Raw genomic sequence first — 18244 nt, forward strand, 5'->3', positions numbered from 1 at the left:
TTGGGTTTACTGAATGATTTGTCCTAAATACAATGCTTTTAGTTTTGGAAATATTTAGTACTAACTTGCTACCCATTTTGAAACTAACTGCAGCTCTTTAAGTGTTGTAGTCATTTCAGTTGCATTTCAGTAGCTGACGTGTGTGTGTGTATAGTGTTGAGTCATCCGCATACATAGACTTACTTACTCAAAGCCAGTGGCTTGTTGTTAGTAAAGATTGAAAAAAGCAAGGAGCCTAAACCGTTACCCTGGGGAATTCCTGCTTCTGCCTGGATTATGTTTGAGAGGCTTTTATTAAAGTACTCCCTCTGTGTTCTGTTAGACAAGTAACTCTTTATCCACAATATAGCAGGTGGTGTAAAGCCATAACCCACAGGTTTTTCCAGCAGCAGACTATGATCAATAATGTCAAAAGCTGCGCTGAAGTCTAACAAGACAACCCCCACAATAATTGTATAAATTTCTCTCAGCCAATCATCAGTCATTTGTGTAAGTTCCATGCTTGTTGAGTGTTCTTTCCTATATGTGTGCTGAAAGTCTGTTGTGAATTTGTTTATTGTGAAAGGGCATTGTATCTAGTCAAACACCATTTTTTTTTACAGAAGTTTACTCAGGGTTGTTAACAGACTGATTGGTCGGCTATTTGAGCCAGTAAAGGGGGCATTCCTATTCTAGGGTAGCGGAATGACTTTAGCTTTCCTCCAGGCCTGAGGACAAACACTTTCTAGTAGACTTAAATTGAAGATGTGGCATTATCGTACACTATTATCCTCAGTAATTTTCCATCCAGGTTGTCAGACCCCGGTGGCTTGTAATTGTTGTTAGACAACAATTTTTTATGAGAAAAGTTGAATGTGTTGATCACATTAGCAATGGATTTATTTCTGACACATCTTTACACAAAATAATAAAATCATCTACAGTATGAGTATAGTGACTGCACAGTTGTCCCCTACACTATTCGACTATCCATCTAAGTCTCAGCAAAAACGTGTTTTCACTGTCGTCTAGCCTGGTAGTGGAGTTGTTTGTCCAGGTCTCGGAGCTGCTCCAGGAATCCAGCGTTGGGACAGATGTTTCTGTTTGCAGCCACAGCCTTGATGGCATCCACCAGGGTCAGGTTCTTATCGATCATCAGATAGGCCAGGACCAGAGAGGACGAGCGACTCAGACCCATCGCGCAGTGGACCAACACATTACCTGCCAGGGAGGGAAGAAAGGCTGAACACTTCGCTCTCGTTCAGTTGAAGGAGGACACGGGTACATGGGTAATTTCATCATATGTAAAACATATTTACATACAGTAAGTACGGCAGTACTGTATCTATTTTGTTTACCAAAGTGATGTCTTGGCTCAACCAAATCCCTGGCAACATTTACTGTATCATATTTAGTAGATGAACATCTCATAGATTACTTGTTGTTTATTTCATATTGTGTATTTTTTTGTCAAACAGCATTACAGACCTGTAGGCTTAATATCAAAATGGAGTCATTTCTAAATAGCCTACCTCCCCAAAAGTTTTCTTTCAACAATGTTGCAACAAATGTTACTACACACGGTAATCCGTGGTTTTTTATCATGCTTTGGGGCTTAGGGCCCATGGGAGCGGGTAATTGAACTGTCTTCCAGGCTGTGTGTTTCTGCTAGGGATTACTGTAGGCCCTGCTACACACTAGAGAGCTAGTCCGATCAGCCAGTCAGTCAGCATGTCGAGGAGGGGAGGCATAACCTGTGTTCCAAATAGCAAATTATTCCCGACATAGTACACTACTTCTGACCAGGGCCCATAGGGGATAGGCTATAGGGTGCCATTTGGAACGCACATCTTAAAACTTTCATGTCAGATACCGGATGCACTCTACATAACGAGGACAGGAAGTAGCAGCTCTGCTAAAGCACAAGGCCACAAACATAATTTTGTAATTTCCATGTCCAATGAAAGTGTTGCTTACAAATTACCAGAAAAATCTATTTAAAGTCAATATTCTTGTCCAAGGTCCCCGGCTTATGAGGAGATTACTGTGGGGTACGATATTAGCTTGATATTAAGTTTTAGCAGCTTTGGGATTTGCATTTTAACTGCTAATGGAATGGAAGGTAGGATTGTTGCATGTTGTTGGAACTGACAGACTAATGATGTTTGAATATAATTCATTCACAAACAATGTAATCTCAAAGGTCATTTTAGAGAAAATGATACAGAGCAAAAAACATGCACAGAATATAAAGTCAGAGATGATGCCCTCTTTATGGTAAAAAAAAATATCATTAGGTTGGCTGGCTGTAAAGCACTTGGTCAACTGATAATGTAAAAAGGGCTTTGTAATATACATTTGATTGACTGGTTGGCTGATTGCTTACTGGTGGGTGAACTCAGGGCGGTCTTGATAAATTTGGCCGCAGAGTAGAAGAATGTACTGAGGTCAAATGAGGGCATGTCGAATGCCTCCACTCCATGGTAGGATATTTTTGTGTCCCTGTAGTAGCTGGCACCTGTGTTCACATTAAACTTCCCATCTGCTGCGTTCAAGACGTGGGTGATGTGATGAGTCCGGAGTGTCCTCTTGTCTTTGGCTGCATACCTAACAACACACAAGACCATGTAAGTGGTATTGGTAATACCCAGCCATCGTGTGTCTGTCATGAGACATCGTTGTTCTAAAGATGTCTGGTTGATTATCAAATCAAAATGTACTTGTCATGTGCGCCGAATACAACAGGTCACCTCCCTGGTCACCTTACAGTGAAATGCTTACTTACAGGCTCTAACCAATAGTGCAAAAAATGTGTTAGGTGAACAATAGGTAAGTAAAGAAAAGAAACAACAGTAAAAAGACAGGCTATAAAAGTAGCGAGGCTACATACAGACACCGGTTAGTCAGGCTGATTGAGGTAGTATGTACATGTAGATATGGTTAAAGTGACTGCATATATGATGAACAGAGAGTAGCAGTAGCATAAAATAGGTGTTGGCATGTGGTGGGACACAATGCAGATAGCCCGGTTAGCCAATGTGCGCGAGCACTGGTTGGTCGGCCCAATTGAGGTAGTATGTACATTAATGTATAGTTAAAGGGACTATGAATTTATGATAAACAGAATAGCAGCAGCGTAAAAAAGAATGGTTGTGTAGCCATTTGATTACATGTTCAGGCGTCTTATGGCTTGAGGGTAAAAACTGTTGAGAAGCCTTTTTGTCCTAGACTTGGCACTCTGGTACCACTTGCCATGCGGTAGTAGAGGGAACAGTCTGTGGCTGGGGTCTTTGACAATTTTTAAGGGCCTTCCTCTGACACCGCCTGGTGTAGAGGTCCTGGATGGCAGGCAGCTTAGCCCCAGTGATGTACTGGGCTGTACGCACTATCCTCTGTAGTGCATTGCGGTCGGAGTCCGAGCAATTGCCATACCAGGCAGTGACGCAACCAGTCAGGTTGCACTTGATGTTGCAGCTGTAGAACATTTTGAGGACCTCAGGACCCATGCCAAATCTTTTTAGTTTCCCGAGGGAGAGTGGGCTTTGTCGTGCCCTCTTCATGACTGTCTTGGTGTGTTTGGACCATTCTAGTTTGTTGGTGATGTGGACACCAAGGAACTTGAAGCTCTCAACCTGCTCCACTACAGCTCCGCCGATAATATGGGGCGTGCTCTGTCCTCCAATTCCTGTAGTCCACAATCATCTCCTTAGTCTTGGTTACGTTGAGGGATAGGTTGTTATTCTGGCAACACCCAGCCAGGTCTCTGACCACCTCCCTATAGGCTGTCTCGTCATTGTCGGTGATCAGGCCTACTACTGTTGTCGTCTGCAAACTTAATGATGATGTTGGAGTCATGCCTGGCCATGCAGTCATGGTTGACCAGGGAGTACAGGAGGGGACTGAGCACGCACCCCTGTGGAGCTCCAGTGTTGAGGATCAGCATGGCAGATGTGTTGCTACCTACCTTCACCACCTGGGGGTGGCCTGTCAGGTAGTCCAGGATCCAGTTGCAGAGGGAGGTGTTTAGTCCCACTTACCTTAGGGATGAGCTTTGAGGGCACTATGGTGTTGAATGCTGAGTTGTAGTCAATGAATAGCATTCTCACATAGGTGTTCCTTTTGTCCTGGTGGGAAAGGGCAGTGTGGCATGCAATAAAGATTGCATCATTTGTGGATCTGTTTGGGCGGTATGCAAATTGGAGTGGGTCTAGGGTTTCTGGGATAATGGTGTTGATGTGAGCCATTACAAACCTTTCAAAGCACTTCATGGCTACGGACGTGAGTGCTTCAGGTCTGTAGTCATTTAGGTAGGTTGCCTTCGTCTTCTTGGGCACAGGGACTATGGTGGTCTGCTTGAAGCATGTTGGTATTACAGACTCAATCAGGAACATGTTGAAAATGTCAGTGAGAAAACCTGCCAGTTAGTCAGCACATGCCTGGAGCACACGTCCTGGTAATCCGTCTGGCCCCGCAGCCTTGTGAATGTTGACCTGTTTAAAGGGCTTACTCACATCGTCCGGACCAGCTGATGCTCTCATGCACTGTGTTGCTTTCCTCGAAGGGAGCATAGAAGTGAATTAGCTTATCATGTCACTGGGCAGCTCTCGGCTGTGCTTCCCTTTGTAGTCTAATAGTTTGCAAGCCCTGCCACATAAGATGAGTGTCGGAGCCGGTGTAGTATGATTCAATCTTAGCCCTGTACTAACGCTTTTGCCTGTTTTGATGGTTTGTCGCAGGGCGTAGCAGGATTTCTTGTAAGCTTCTGGGTTAGAGTCCCGCACCTTGAAAGCGGCAGCTCTACCCTTTAGGTCAGTGTGAATGTTGCCTGTAATCCATGGCTTCTGGTTGGGGTATGTACGCACAGTCACTGTGGGTGTCATGTTTTGTCTTATATTGTCTTGTCATTTTGCTTTTCCTTCTGTTCGTTTTCCCCCTGCTGGTCTTTTTAGGTTCGTTCCCCTTTTTCTCTCTCCCTTCCTCTCTCTCTTCTCTCTATCGTTCCGTTCCTGCTCCCAGCTGTTCCTATTCCCCTAATCAATCATTTAGTCTTCCCACACCTGTTCCCTATCTTGTCCTCTGATTAGAGTCCCTATTTCTCCCCTTGTTTTCCGTTTCTGTCCTGTCGGATCCTTGTCTATTGTTCACCGTGCTGTGTCTTTGTATCGCCCTGTCGTGTCGTGTTTCCCTCAGATGCTGCGTGGTGAGCAGGTGTCTGAGTCTGCTACGGTCAAGTGCCTTCCCGAGGCAACCTGCAGTTTATTATCGAGTCTCCAGTCAGTTCTCGTGATTACGAGTGAAATTGTTTTTATGCTTTATTTACCGCTCCGATTTGTCTAGGAGTATTGCTATTTCCTTAAACTGGATTAAAGACTCTGTTTTCGCCAAGTCGCTTTTGGGTCCTCATTCACCTGCATAACAGTGGGGATGACGTCCTCGATGCACTTATTGGTAAAGTCAGTGACTTTTGTGGTGTACTCCTCAATGCCATCGGAAGAATCCCAGAACATGTTCTAGTCTGTGATAGAAAAACAGTCCTGTAGTTTAGCATATGCTCCATCTGACCACTTTTTTATAGACCGAGTCACTGGTGCTTCCTGCTTTAATTTTAGCTTGTAAGCATGAGTCAGGAGGATAGAGTTGTGGTTGTATTTACCAAATGGAGGGCTAGGGCAAGCTTTGTACGCATTTCTGTGTGTGGAGTACAGGTGATCTAGAATTTTTTTGCCCTCGGGTTGCACATTTAACATGTTGATAGAAATTAGGTAGAACTGATTTTAAGTTTACCTGCGTTAAAGTCTCTGGCCCCTTGGAGCGCCGCCTCTGGGTGAGTGGTTTCCTGTTAGCTTATTTCCTTATACAGCTGACTGAGTGTGGTCTTAGTGCCAGCATCTGTTTGTGGTGGTAAATAAAAAGCCACAAAAACTATAGCTGAAAACTCTCTAGGCAAGTAGTGTGGCCTGCAAATAATCACAATGTACTCTACTTGAGGCGAGAAAAATCTTCCTTAGATTTCGTGCACCAGCTGTTGTTTCCAAATATGCACAGACCACTCCCCCCCTCGTCTTACCAGAGTGATCGTACCTCGTCTAATTTATTGTCCAATGATTGCACATTGACTACTCTAATTAGAAGCCTTTGTTGAGGCATAAAGTACAAGTGATATAAAACACCAAATATCAGATGGTATGCTATAATATATAATTACATATTCACTATTAGCAATTTCTGATTTGGATTTCAATACAATTCAACAATAGTGTACTGTATTGCTGTTTCGCTGTATATGTAATGCAGCATATTGTAAATCGTGGAAAAGATATTGTGGGAGGGGAAAGAATCGTTGGCTCATTAACATATTTTAAGGCTTGCCTTGTCAGCGGCTATATTTGTTGCATCCGTTAGTGAAAGATCTGTGCCAATTTATGATATGTGTAGTAGTTCCCTAACAATTAAATGTATATAGGGGACAGAACCGAATGGTACCGGGTCTTAAAATGTTAATATTTTGAATATTTAACCATGTCCATTTTAGGCCTCTAGAAGTGCAAGTCATATAAAACACCTAGTATTCAAATGCCTGGTATCCAACCTGCTTGCTCAAATCTCTTGTAATTAAAGTAAAATCAAATCAAACTTTATTTGTCACATGTGCCGAATACAAAAGGTGTGGATCTTACTGTGAAATGCTTACTTACAAGCCCATAACCAACCATGCAATTCAAGAAAGAGTAAAGAAAATGTTTACCAAATAAACAAAAGTAAAAAATTATAAAAAGTAACACTAAAATAACAATAATGAGGCTATATACAGGGGGTACCAGTACCGAGTCAATGTGGAGGCTATATACAGGGGGTACCAGTACCGAATCAATGTGGAGGCTATATACAGGGGGTACCAGTACCGAGTCAATGTGGAGGCTATATACAGGGGGTACCAGTACCGAGTCAATGTGGAGGCTATATACAGGGGGTACCAGTACCGAGTCAATGTGGAGGCTATATACAGGGGGTACCGGTACCGAGTCAATGTGGAGGCTATATACAGGGGGTACCTGTACCGAGTCAATGTGGAGGCTATATACAGGGGGTACCGGTACCGAGTCAATGTGGAGGCTATATACAGGGGGTACCGGTACCGAATCAATGTGGAGGCTATATACAGGGGGTACCGGTACCGAGTCAATGTGGAGGCTATATACAGGGGGTACCGGTACCGAGTCAATGTGGAGGCTATATACAGGGGGTACCGGTACCGAATCAATGTGGAGGCTATATACAGGGGTACCGGTACCGAGTCAATGTGGAGGCTATATACAGGGGGTACCGGTACCGAGTCAATGTGGAGGCTATATACAGGGGGTACCGGTACCGAGTCAATGTGGAGGCTATATACAGGGGGTACCGGTACCGAGTCAATGTGGAGGCTATATACAGGGGGTACCTGTACCGAGTCAATGTGGAGGCTATATACAGGGGGTACCGGTACCGGGTCAATGTGGAGGCTATATACAGGGGGTACCGGTACCGGGTCAATGTGCTGGGGTACAGGTTAGTCAAGATAATTTGTACATGAATGGTAGGGTTGAAGTGACTATGCGTAGATAATAAACAGCGAGTAGCAGCAGTGTACAATTAATCATTAGTAAACTCTTTCTATTCCATAAAAAATCTGCCGTTTCCAGCTACAATGGTCATTTACAACATTAACAATGTCTACACTGTATTTCTGCTCAATTTGATGTTATTTTAATGGACAAAAAATGTTTCTTTCAACAACAAGGACATTTCTAAGTGACTCCAAAGTTTTGAACGGTATACTGTATCAACTCAAGCATCTGCTACGTGGCACTTACAGTGTAGCCTATTATTTTGAGGATGAGTTGTCTTACATGTCTCCTATGTAGATCCTGGGCTGGACCTCATCCATATGGTCACTGGTCCCTGGTTTGGTCCACATCAGCCTCTGGAGCTCTGAGGCTGGGGGAGTCTCGTACCTGCTCTCTGCCCCCTCCGAACACCCCAAACAACTGCTGATGCTGTTCATGCCCTGGAGCATGTCTGGGTGGTGATGGTGGTGGTCTGAAACTCCTGTTGCTGGTAGAACTCCCACTCAGTCTGCTTTTGGAGTCACACATTTACGTTTTTATCAGTGATTCCAATACGGTACAATACAATAACACAACTACATTAATACAATGCCAAGAAGTGTCCTTGTTCGTTTCTTAAATCTTTGTTGTAATGAATGATTTTACTGTCATGATTTTATCAGCATATTTTAAATAACACTGTCATAATGGTAACAACACATCTGCCACACTGCTCCTCAAAACGGGACCCCTAAGGGGTGTGTGCTTAGTCCCCTTCTGTACTTCCTGTTCACCCACGACTGCGTGGCCAAGTACGACTCGACACCATCAAGTTTGCTGACGACACAACGGTGGTAGGCCTGATTACCAACAACGATGAGACCTGGCAGTGTGGGGCCAGGACAACAACCTCTCCCTCCACGTGAGCAAGACAAAGAAGATGATCGTGGACTACAGGAAAAGGAAGGCTGAACACGCCCCTATTCTCATGGATGGGGCTGAAGGGGAGCAGTTCGAGACACCAATAATGTTATGAAGAGGGCACGACAACCCCTTTTCCCCCTCAGGAGACTGAAATGATTTGGCATGGGTCCCCAGATCGTCAAAAAGTTATAGAAATACACCATAGAGAACATCCTGACCGGTTGCCTCACCGCCTGGTATGGCAACTGCTCGGAATCCAACCATAAGGCGCTACAGAGGGTAGTGCGTACAGCCCAGTACATCACTGGGGCCAAGCTTCCTGCCATACAGGAACTTCTATACTAGGTGGTGTATTAGGAAGTCCCCAAAAATTGTCAGACTGTTCTTTCTGCTACCTCACGGCAAGCTGTACCGGAGCGCTAAGTCTAGGTCCAAAAGGTTCCATAACAGCTTCAAATGGCCATCCGGACTATTTACATTGACACCTCCCACCCCTTTGTTTGTACACTGCTGCTACTCACTGTTTATTATCTATGCATAGTCACTTTACCCCTACCTACATTTACAAATGACGTCGACTAACCTGCACCTCCACACATTGACTCCGTACCAGTACCCCCTGTATATAGCCTCTTTATTGTTAGTTTCTGTTACTTTTTATTTTTTACTATAGTTTATTTCATAAATATTTTATATTTTTTGAACTGCATTGTTGGTTAATAAGGGCTTGTAAGTAATCATTTCACGGTAAGGTCTAGACCAGTGTTTCCCAACTCTGGTCCTCGAATACTCCCAACAGTACACATTTTATTGTAACCCTAGACAAGCACACCTGGTTAAACTTGACAACTAATCATCAAGCCCTCGATGAGGTGTTTGTCCAGGGCTACAACAAAAATGTGCACAGTTGGGGGTACTGGAGGACCAGGGTTGGGAAACACTGCTTAAGACAGTCGAATACTGCAGGGCAGCTGCCTTAGCCCACATCCTTCCGTAACATAAACTCAGCAAAAAAAAGAAACGTCTCTTTTTCAGGACCCTGTCTTTCAAAGAGTATTCATAAAAATCCCCAAAACTTCACAGATCTTAATTGTAAAGGGTTTAAACAATGTTTCCTGTGCTTGTTCAATGAACCATAAACAATGAATGAACATGCACCTGTGGAACGGTCGTTAAGACACTAACAGCTTACAGATGGCAGGCAATTAAGTTCACAGTTATGAAAATGTAGGACACTAAAGAGGCCTTTCTACTGGCTTTGAAAAACACCAAAAGAAGATGCCCAGAGTCCCTGTTCATCTGTGTAAACGTGCCTGCTTTAGGCATGCTTCAATTTGGCATGAGGACTGCAGTTGTGGCCAGGACAAAAAATGGCAATGTCTGTACTTTGAGACGCCTAAGACAGAGCTACAGGGAGACAGGACGGACAGCTGTTCGTCCTCACAGTGGCAGACCACGTGTAACAACACCTGCACAGTATCGGGACATCCAAACATCACACCTGCGGGACAGGTACTGGATGGCAACAACAACTGCCCGAGTTACACCAGGAATGCACAATCACTCCATCAGTCCTCAGATTGTCCAGAATAGGCTGAGAGAGGCTGGACTGCGGGCTTGTAGGTGTGTTGTAAGGAAGGTCCTCACCAGACATCCGCGGCAACAACATCGACTATGGGCACAAACCTACCGTCGCTGGACCAGACAGGATTGGCAAAAAGTGCTCTTCGCTGATGAGTCGCAGTTTTGTCTCACCAGGGGTGATGGTGGGAAACACGTTTACCGTTGAAGGAATGAGCGTTACACTGAGGCCTGTACTCTGGAGTGAGATCAATTTGTAGGCGGGGGGTTCGTCATGGTCTGAGGCGGTATGTCGCAGCATCATCGGACTGAGCTTGTTGTCATTGCAGGCAATCTCAACGCTGTGCGTTACAGGGAAGAACAGCCCCCCTGTGGTACCCTTCCTGCCGGCTCATCCTGACATGACCCTCCAGCATGACAATGCCACCAGCCACGTTCTGTGCGTGATTTCCTGCAAGACAGGAATGTCAGTGTTCTGCCATGGCCAGCGAAGAGCCCGGATCTCAATCCCATTGAGCACGTCTGGGACGTGTTGGATTGGAGGGTGAGGGTTAGTGCCATTTCCCCCCAGAAATGTTCGGGAACTTGCAGGTGCCTTGGTGGAAGTGTGGGGTGACACCTCACAGCAAGAACAGGCAAATCTGGTGCAGTCCATGAGGAGGAGATGCACTGCAGTACTTAATGCAGCTGGTGGCCACACCAGATACTGACTGTTACTTTTTATTTTGACCCCCCTTTGTTCAGGGACACATTATTCAATTTCTGTAAGTCACATGTCTGTGGAACTTGTTCAGTTTATGTCTCCGTTTTTGAATCTTATGTTCATACAAATATTTACACATGTTAAGTTTGCTGAAAATAAACACAACTCACAGTGCGAGGATGTTTCTTTTTTTGATAAGTTTATATATCAACAACCTTCCTTATGCCTTATCTGAATCTCAAAGTACTATATTTGCAGATGATACTGCAATTTATACAGCAAGACAATCTGTTCAACAGGTACAGCCAGCTCTACAAGTAGATCTGGGAAATATCAGGGAGTGGATTTGCTGGAACAAACTTGTTTTGAATACTAAGAGAACCAAAGTTCTGTTGGTCTGTTCCATAAGGAAAAGGCCAACAACACGGTATATGATTAAGCATGGGGGAGTACAAATTGAGGAAGTGGCAGAAACGAAACTACTAGGGGTGCAGCTAGACAACTGTTCATCGTGGTTGTCTAAAAAAAGAACTAATTTATGTAATAAAATAATAAACACCTCATCAGAAGGACAGCTAAATACTTACCAGGAAAGATTCTTAAGCAAAGAACCCAAGCATTAATTGGGAGTCAGGTGAACTACTGTTCTGTGGTCTGGGGAAATTCATCAGTAAGTGAGATTAGGAGGCTGCAGATTGCACAGGACAAAGCAACAAGGATTGTTTTAAGGTGCTCTTGGGTGGTCATCAATCAACAAGATAATTGAAGAAAATGTCATGTTATTTCACAATGTACACCATTTTAAAACGGCTAAACTTCAATTACAACATAATTCAGTTGATATCAGACTTTCAGTAAATACCAGGATAATATTGTCCATCTGTCTTATCCCGACAGAAAAGAGAAATAGTTTAAATAACATTTAGATTCAGAGCAATAAATACATTGAATAATTTGTCTGAGCATCACCAGAAATATAATATAAATTAAAACAATACTTTAAAACCACTTAAATATAATAAATTGGAAGGTTGTGCATGACTATGGTAGAAGACTCAATAGTATTTATCTGTTCAATATGTCAGTGTATTATGTATGTTATTTGTTACAATCACATTTCCACATAAAATAGTGTATTATAAATTGTATTGTAATGTTTAAGGACTCTTGGGAGAGTAGTCCTAATGAGGACTTAAAGAGATCCTAATAAAATAAAAATCCCCCCCTCCCTCCCCCCCAAGTCAGGGGCGCAAAGCTGATTTCCCTTATGTCCATGTTGAGCTGTAGCTCTGCTTCTATAGCCTCAGGCTAACCTGTTCTTCCTGCTCCTCTCTGCTTCACTTTTGTGTAATTAAAGATGCTGTGTGTGTGGGAAAGTGCCCATGTTTAACACGAGGGTAAATCAAAATGTGTTTTTACCTCTACTTACCTCTAGTCTCCCTCCTCTTGCAGGGTTCATGAATTACAGTTCCTCTTGCTTCGGGGGTTTGCTCTAGATATTTAAAAAAAAACAGAGGATTGAGGAATTAACCATGCAATGACGTACAGTACATACGTTTTTTTCTGATTATAATGTGTTATATTTAAGCAATAAGGCCCGAGGAGGTCTGGTGTATGGCCAATATACCATGGCTAAGGGTTGTATCCAGGGACTTTCGTGCCTTAGCCGTGGTATATTTAAGCAATAAGGCCCGAGGAGGTGTGGTATATGGCCAATATACCATGGCTAAGGGCTGTAATCAAACAAAATGAAAACTGCATTAACATTCCAATCTTTTAAATTAATCTCCGCTTAAGGAACTGTATTGTGGCCTTCCACTGTGGTATAAAAAAAATAAGGTAACACGTGTGTAAAATACATTTGTCATCCATCACCATATGGAAAGGCAAAGAACTCACAAATGAAAAGAGACAAATGGTTGTTGACTATCATAAATCTGGCAATGGGTACTTAAAAATTGAGAAAACCCCCCATATACCACTAACCACTTTTAGGACAATAAACACTTGAACAGTGGTAAGCGTTCCTGGTCGAGGGTGCATTTGTATCTTGTCCCCACTCAGTGAGGAAGATGATTTGGGAGGCAAAGAAATGTCCAAGGTCCACAGTTGGAGAATTACAAAACTTGGTTGCATTTTGGGGTCACCAAAATGGCGATTTGGAATGGTTGCCATAAAAAAAAATCATTTATTGAGAGTAACCAACACATGTAAACGCCTGGAGTTTGTTAAACGGCATTGGCAGTTGTACTGGAACGGGGTGGTATGGTCAGATGAGCCAAAAATAGAGTTCTTTGGTCATGCACACCAGCGGTAGGTTTGGCGTCGAAAGAAGGATGCATATGCAGACAATAACCTCATACCTACTGTAAAATATGGTGGTGGATCTTTGATGTTATGGGGCTGTTTTGCTTCCACTGGTCCTGGGGCCCTTGTTAAGATGAACGGCATCATTAACCTTACCCAGTACAAGGACATTTTAGCCAAAACCTGCTTGCCTCTGCCTGGAGGTGGACACTTGGTCAGAAGTGGATCTTCCAGCAAGACATTGACCCCAAGCACACCGAAATCCACAAAGAAATAGTTAACCACATAATCAACATTTTGCAATGGCTGTCTCAGTCATTGGACTTGAACCCCATTGAAAACCTGTGGCTGGTATTGAAGAGGGCGGTCCATAAGCACAGACCATGGGATATAAAGTATCTGAAAATATTCTGCACAGAGAAATGGTCTAAGATCCCTCCCAATGTGTTGTCCAATATCATAAAACATTATAGAAAAAGGCTGTGTTATTATCCTAGCAAGAGGAGGGTGCACAGCATATTGAAAACAGGGGTGCCAATAATTTTTTGACATACATTTTAGAGAGAAAAAAATAATTATTTGATCAACAAAATCTCTCTCTGCGCAATTGTATTAGTATATTAGAATATAAGGTTTAAAAAAAAGTGGAGTATGCAAAGTAGCTCAGCATTTGTATGATGAATTTAGTCTTTTTTTCCTCATCAAGGGTGCCAATACTTTTGGACGTGACTGTATATCCAAATTGATGTTGTGAAGAGATTACTGAAAAACAGACAGCTCATAAAATGTATATTAGACAGATGAAATAATAGACACACTTGCCTTGTAGTGTTGCTTGTCAGGAAATCTTATTAAATAGGAGCTCTTGTACATGTAGGCTAGCGGCACAACTGTCTGTAGGTACTAGTAGTGTCATCTACCATGCAACTTTTTCTTTCTATTTAAATATCTGAATGATCTCAGCTCAAAATAATTCTGGCATCATCTTCTGCATACCCCAAAAGTTATGTGAGCTAGGCTACCACTAGGTATGGATAGCGTTAGAGGACACACTGTTTGGTTTTGTCGGCAGCAAGAAAATAACTTTATGAAGTACTGCTCTTGCTTTCTATGTTTCTGTTTATGGAAAATGGCATTCCTTTACATTGTGTGCAGAAGGTATGAGATTACCTCATTCATTTTGACACAATGCAGAAAATGTGAAAATGTGTTACCCATGGCAAATAATTTGAAACCTGAAAAAAGTATTCTTTCAGAACATCCATAGAACGTCTTATTATGTCAGTCAATAATAAAATGAATCTAAAACATAATATTGCAGCATATTTTATTCAACATACAGTTATGTAGATGTATGTTTGTTTTATGGTCGTTTATCCATAATAAAGTATATTAACATTTATTTTCACTTGATGTAAATATCAACTTTCTCTTTTAAGCTTCTTCATTTCATACTGATAAAAAATTTAATTCCTTGGGAAAAAAACTATTATAAAAAATCTGAAATGATTCACTCTCCTGCATTTTTGAACATTTGGTCCATTTTCATTTTTATTTTCTTTTTTTCCTGATGTATTTGTCACATGCTTCTTAAACAACAGGTGTAGACTAATAGTGAAATGCTTACTGACAGGCCTTCCCAACAATGTAGAGAGAAAAAACAAGAAATTGTAGAAAAATAATAACACAAGGAATAAATACACAATGAGTAACAATAACTTGGCTATATACATGGGGTACCAGTTCCCGAGTCGATGTGCAGGGGTAAGAGGTAATTGACATAGATACTGTATGTACTAATAGGTATGGTTAAAGTGACTCGTATAGATAAAACAATAGCAGCAGCGTATTTTATGAGTTAAAAAGAGTTAGTGCAAAAAGGGTCAATGCAGATATTCCGGGTAGCTATTGGATAACTTTTAAACTAAGTATTTAGCAGTCTTTTAGCTTGGGGGTAGAAGCTGTTCAGGGTCCTGTTTGTTCGGGACTTGCATCGGTACCGCTTGCCGTGCGGTAGCAAAGAGAACGGTCTATGACTTGGGTGGCTGGAGTCTTTGACAATTTGTAGAGTCTTCCACTGACACCGCCTGGTACAGAGGTCCTGGATGGCAGGGAGCTTGGCCCCAGTGATGTACTGGGCCATACGCACTACCCTCTGTAGCGCCTTGCAGTTGGATGCCTAGCAGTGGCCATGCCAAGCGATGATGCAGTCAGTCAAGATGCCCTCAATGGTGCAGCTGTGTAATTTTTTGAGGATCTTAGGGCCCACGGCAAATCTTTTCAGCCTCCTTAAGGGGAAGAGCCATTGTTGTGCCCTCTTCAGGACTGTTTTGATGTGTGGACCATAATAGTTCCTTAGTGATGTGGACACAGAAGAAGTTGAAGCTCGACCTGATACACAATAGTCCTGTCGATGTGGATGGGGGCAAGCTCGGCCTGGTTCTTGTAGTCCACGATCAGCTCCTTTATCTAGCTGACGTTGAGGGAGAAGTTGTTGTTCTTGCACCCCACTTTCAGGTCTCTGACCTCCTCCCTGTAGGCTGTCTCATCGTTATCGGTGATCAGGCCTACCACCGTTGTGTCGTCTGCAAACATAATGATGGTGTTGGAGTAATGCGCGGCTACGCAGTCGTGTGTGAACAGGGACTACTGGAGGGGACTAAGCACGTACCCATGTTGAGGGTCAGCGTGGTGGATGTTGCCTACCATCTGGTTGTTGTTTCGTGTTGGTATTAATTGACTGATGATAGTTCTTAACATAGTCCAGCTCAGTACTATTTTGTCTTGGACAAGGCTTATTACTTAGGCTGTGATTCAATCCGATCAGCTGTAGATCTGCATTGTAGCTTACTTGAAATTGAAAGGTAATTTCTGATTGAGCTGACATATGCAGCGTGGGAAAAAAAGGTGCGTAGCCCACAAAGTGTGAACTATTGGTGCTGTGAAAGGGGCAATCCCAAGATTCAAGTTGGGCCTTCTGCGCACCAAAACAATTCTAGAAATGTCTGAACTTCTCATCTCTACAGATATCAGATCTAGGTCCATCAGCAATATCAGGAAGTTCCTGTTAGGGTAAATGGCCGTCTTCTGGACTACTTTTGGAAGGGCACAATGGAGAGAGATGTGATGATACAACATGTGGTACGCCAACACTAAGGTAGACGATCTGCTCATACCCATAATACAATGCATGAGAACCTTCCCTGGAGAGGAGAAGTGAGAAGATGAGAAGAGCAGAGAAAACAATGTGATGTAGAGGGATTAGTGAGAGGCCTCCGTCTTATTAATATCAAACATGACTGCCCGTCTCAACTTGTGGCATTTCTATTCCTTTCAGAGAGCTAAATATAGGGTCCACAATTCATTGCCTTTGCTCATTTAAGGTCCATTTGCAGAGAGAGAGAGGCTGCCTGCCTGGCTGTCACATAAATCCCATACTTCCTGTCCTCTGGTGAAGAGGCTCTCTGAGAGGAGCCAGTGTAATGTCATTCTGAAAGGTAAGACTTTTGGAAGTAGTTAATGTATAACTATTTAATGTGCTTTCCAAGGACTGTGGGACTGGGTTGAGGTCGTTTTGACAAATCTAGATGTAGTTCTAAAATACATGTTGCACATGGACGTTATCTTTATTAGTCTGCCTGGAACGATATCCAATGTAGTATTAATGATTATTGACGAATATAACTTATAAATGCCTCGTGAGCTTAGTTTAACTGTGTTATCCAAAATATAACTTATTTTACTCCTATGTTTGTAAACATTGTAAATGTAAACAAAGATTGTATAGCCTCACAACATGCTTACAACTATAAAACTAGCTCTGTCTATGTGGTCGCATCGGCACTTCGCTCCCGCGGGTAGTATAACTTTTTCATTACATTTCATTATATTTCATTATAGCACAACGGTTTCATTTGTCTAATCTTAGCAATTTCTTCTCAGCTAGCTACATAGCCGTCTTTGTATCAAAGATAATTGCGTAATTATCGTATTTCGCCGTCCTAACGTAGTCTTCACTAGCCAGCTAGCTAACGTCCACTGATTAGCTGCACTGGGAAAACTATTACACTCAACTGAACGACTTGATTAGTGTAGTGTTAGCTAGCTACATAGCTGTCTTTGCTGTCTTCGTATCTTCGTATCCAAGATAATTGTGTTGTTTAGGTTTAGAGTGTGTAGTCTTAGAGTGATTATCTTAATTTACCGAGGTTAGCTAGCCAGCTATTTGTCGTCCTTAACGTAGGAGACTCTGCTAGCTAGCCAACGCTAGCCAACGTCTTCTGAATAGAACTCAACAACCCGGTTGCATTCACAGGTAGTATCACATTTTCCCTTCATTTCATTACAGTACAACGGTTTGATTTGTTTGATCGTAGCTAGCTACATAGCTAGCTACATAGCCGTCTTTGTATCAAAGATAATTGTGTAGTCTAGAGCGATTTTCTAGGTTAGCTAGCCAGCTATTGTCGTTCTTTTAACGCAACGTAACGTAAACAACACTGCTAGCTAGCCAGCTAGCCCCCGAATAGCAACACTGCAGAAACTATTACACTCAACGGAATGACTTGATTAGTGTAGTGTCAACAACGCACCCACTGCCAGCTAGCCTACTTCAGCAGTACTGTATCATTTTAATCATTTTAGTCAATAAGATTCTTGCTACGTAGCTTAACTTTATGAACATCCGAGACGTGTAGTCCACTTGTCATTCCAATCTCCTTTGCATTAGCGTAGCCTCTTCTGTAGCCTGTCAACTATGTGTCTGTTTATCCCTGTTCTCTCCTCTCTGCACAGACCATACAAACGCTCCACACCCTACTCTGGTGGTCCCAGCGCGCACGACCCACGTGGAGTTCCAGGTCTCCGGTAGCCTCTGGAACTGCCAATCTGCGGTCAACAAGGCAGAGTTCATCTCAGCCTATGCCTCCCTCCAGTCCCTCGACTTCTTGGCACTGACGGAAACATGGATCACCACAGACAACACTGCTACTCCTACTGCTCTCTCTTCGTCCGCCCACGTGTTCTCGCACACCCCGAGAGCTTCTGGTCAGCGGGGTGGTGGCACCGGGATCCTCATCTCTCCCAAGTGGTCATTCTCTCTTTCTCCCCTTACCCATCTGTCTATCGCCTCCTTTGAATTCCATGCTGTCACAGTTACCATCCC

General features: G+C 42.9%; 1 protein-coding gene across 3 annotated transcripts; it reads right to left on the bottom strand.

The window, feature by feature from the left end:
- Positions 1–312: 312 nt before the first annotated feature.
- On the bottom strand, positions 313–13886 carry LOC124038491 (dual specificity phosphatase 29-like). 3 transcript variants are annotated; one of them, XM_046354441.1, is made up of 5 exons: positions 13141–13886; positions 12203–12265; positions 7869–8094; positions 2366–2586; positions 313–1200 (listed from the first exon to the last, which is right to left on the bottom strand). In XM_046354441.1, exons 3-5 carry the CDS (start codon positions 8033–8035, stop codon positions 998–1000), a joined length of 591 nt encoding a protein of 196 aa, XP_046210397.1. In that variant the 5' UTR covers positions 8036–8094; positions 12203–12265; positions 13141–13886; the 3' UTR covers positions 313–997. The 3 variants fall into 3 exon arrangements, with proteins under 3 accessions (XP_046210397.1, XP_046210395.1, XP_046210396.1); XM_046354439.1 differs by having other exon boundaries at positions 7869–8097; XM_046354440.1 differs by having other exon boundaries at positions 7869–8097; positions 12193–12265.
- Between the last annotated feature and the right edge of the window lie 4358 nt (positions 13887–18244).

The sequence above is a fragment of the Oncorhynchus gorbuscha genome, linkage group LG06 (genome assembly GCF_021184085.1).
Source record: "Oncorhynchus gorbuscha isolate QuinsamMale2020 ecotype Even-year linkage group LG06, OgorEven_v1.0, whole genome shotgun sequence".
NCBI lineage: Eukaryota > Metazoa > Chordata > Actinopteri > Salmoniformes > Salmonidae > Oncorhynchus > Oncorhynchus gorbuscha.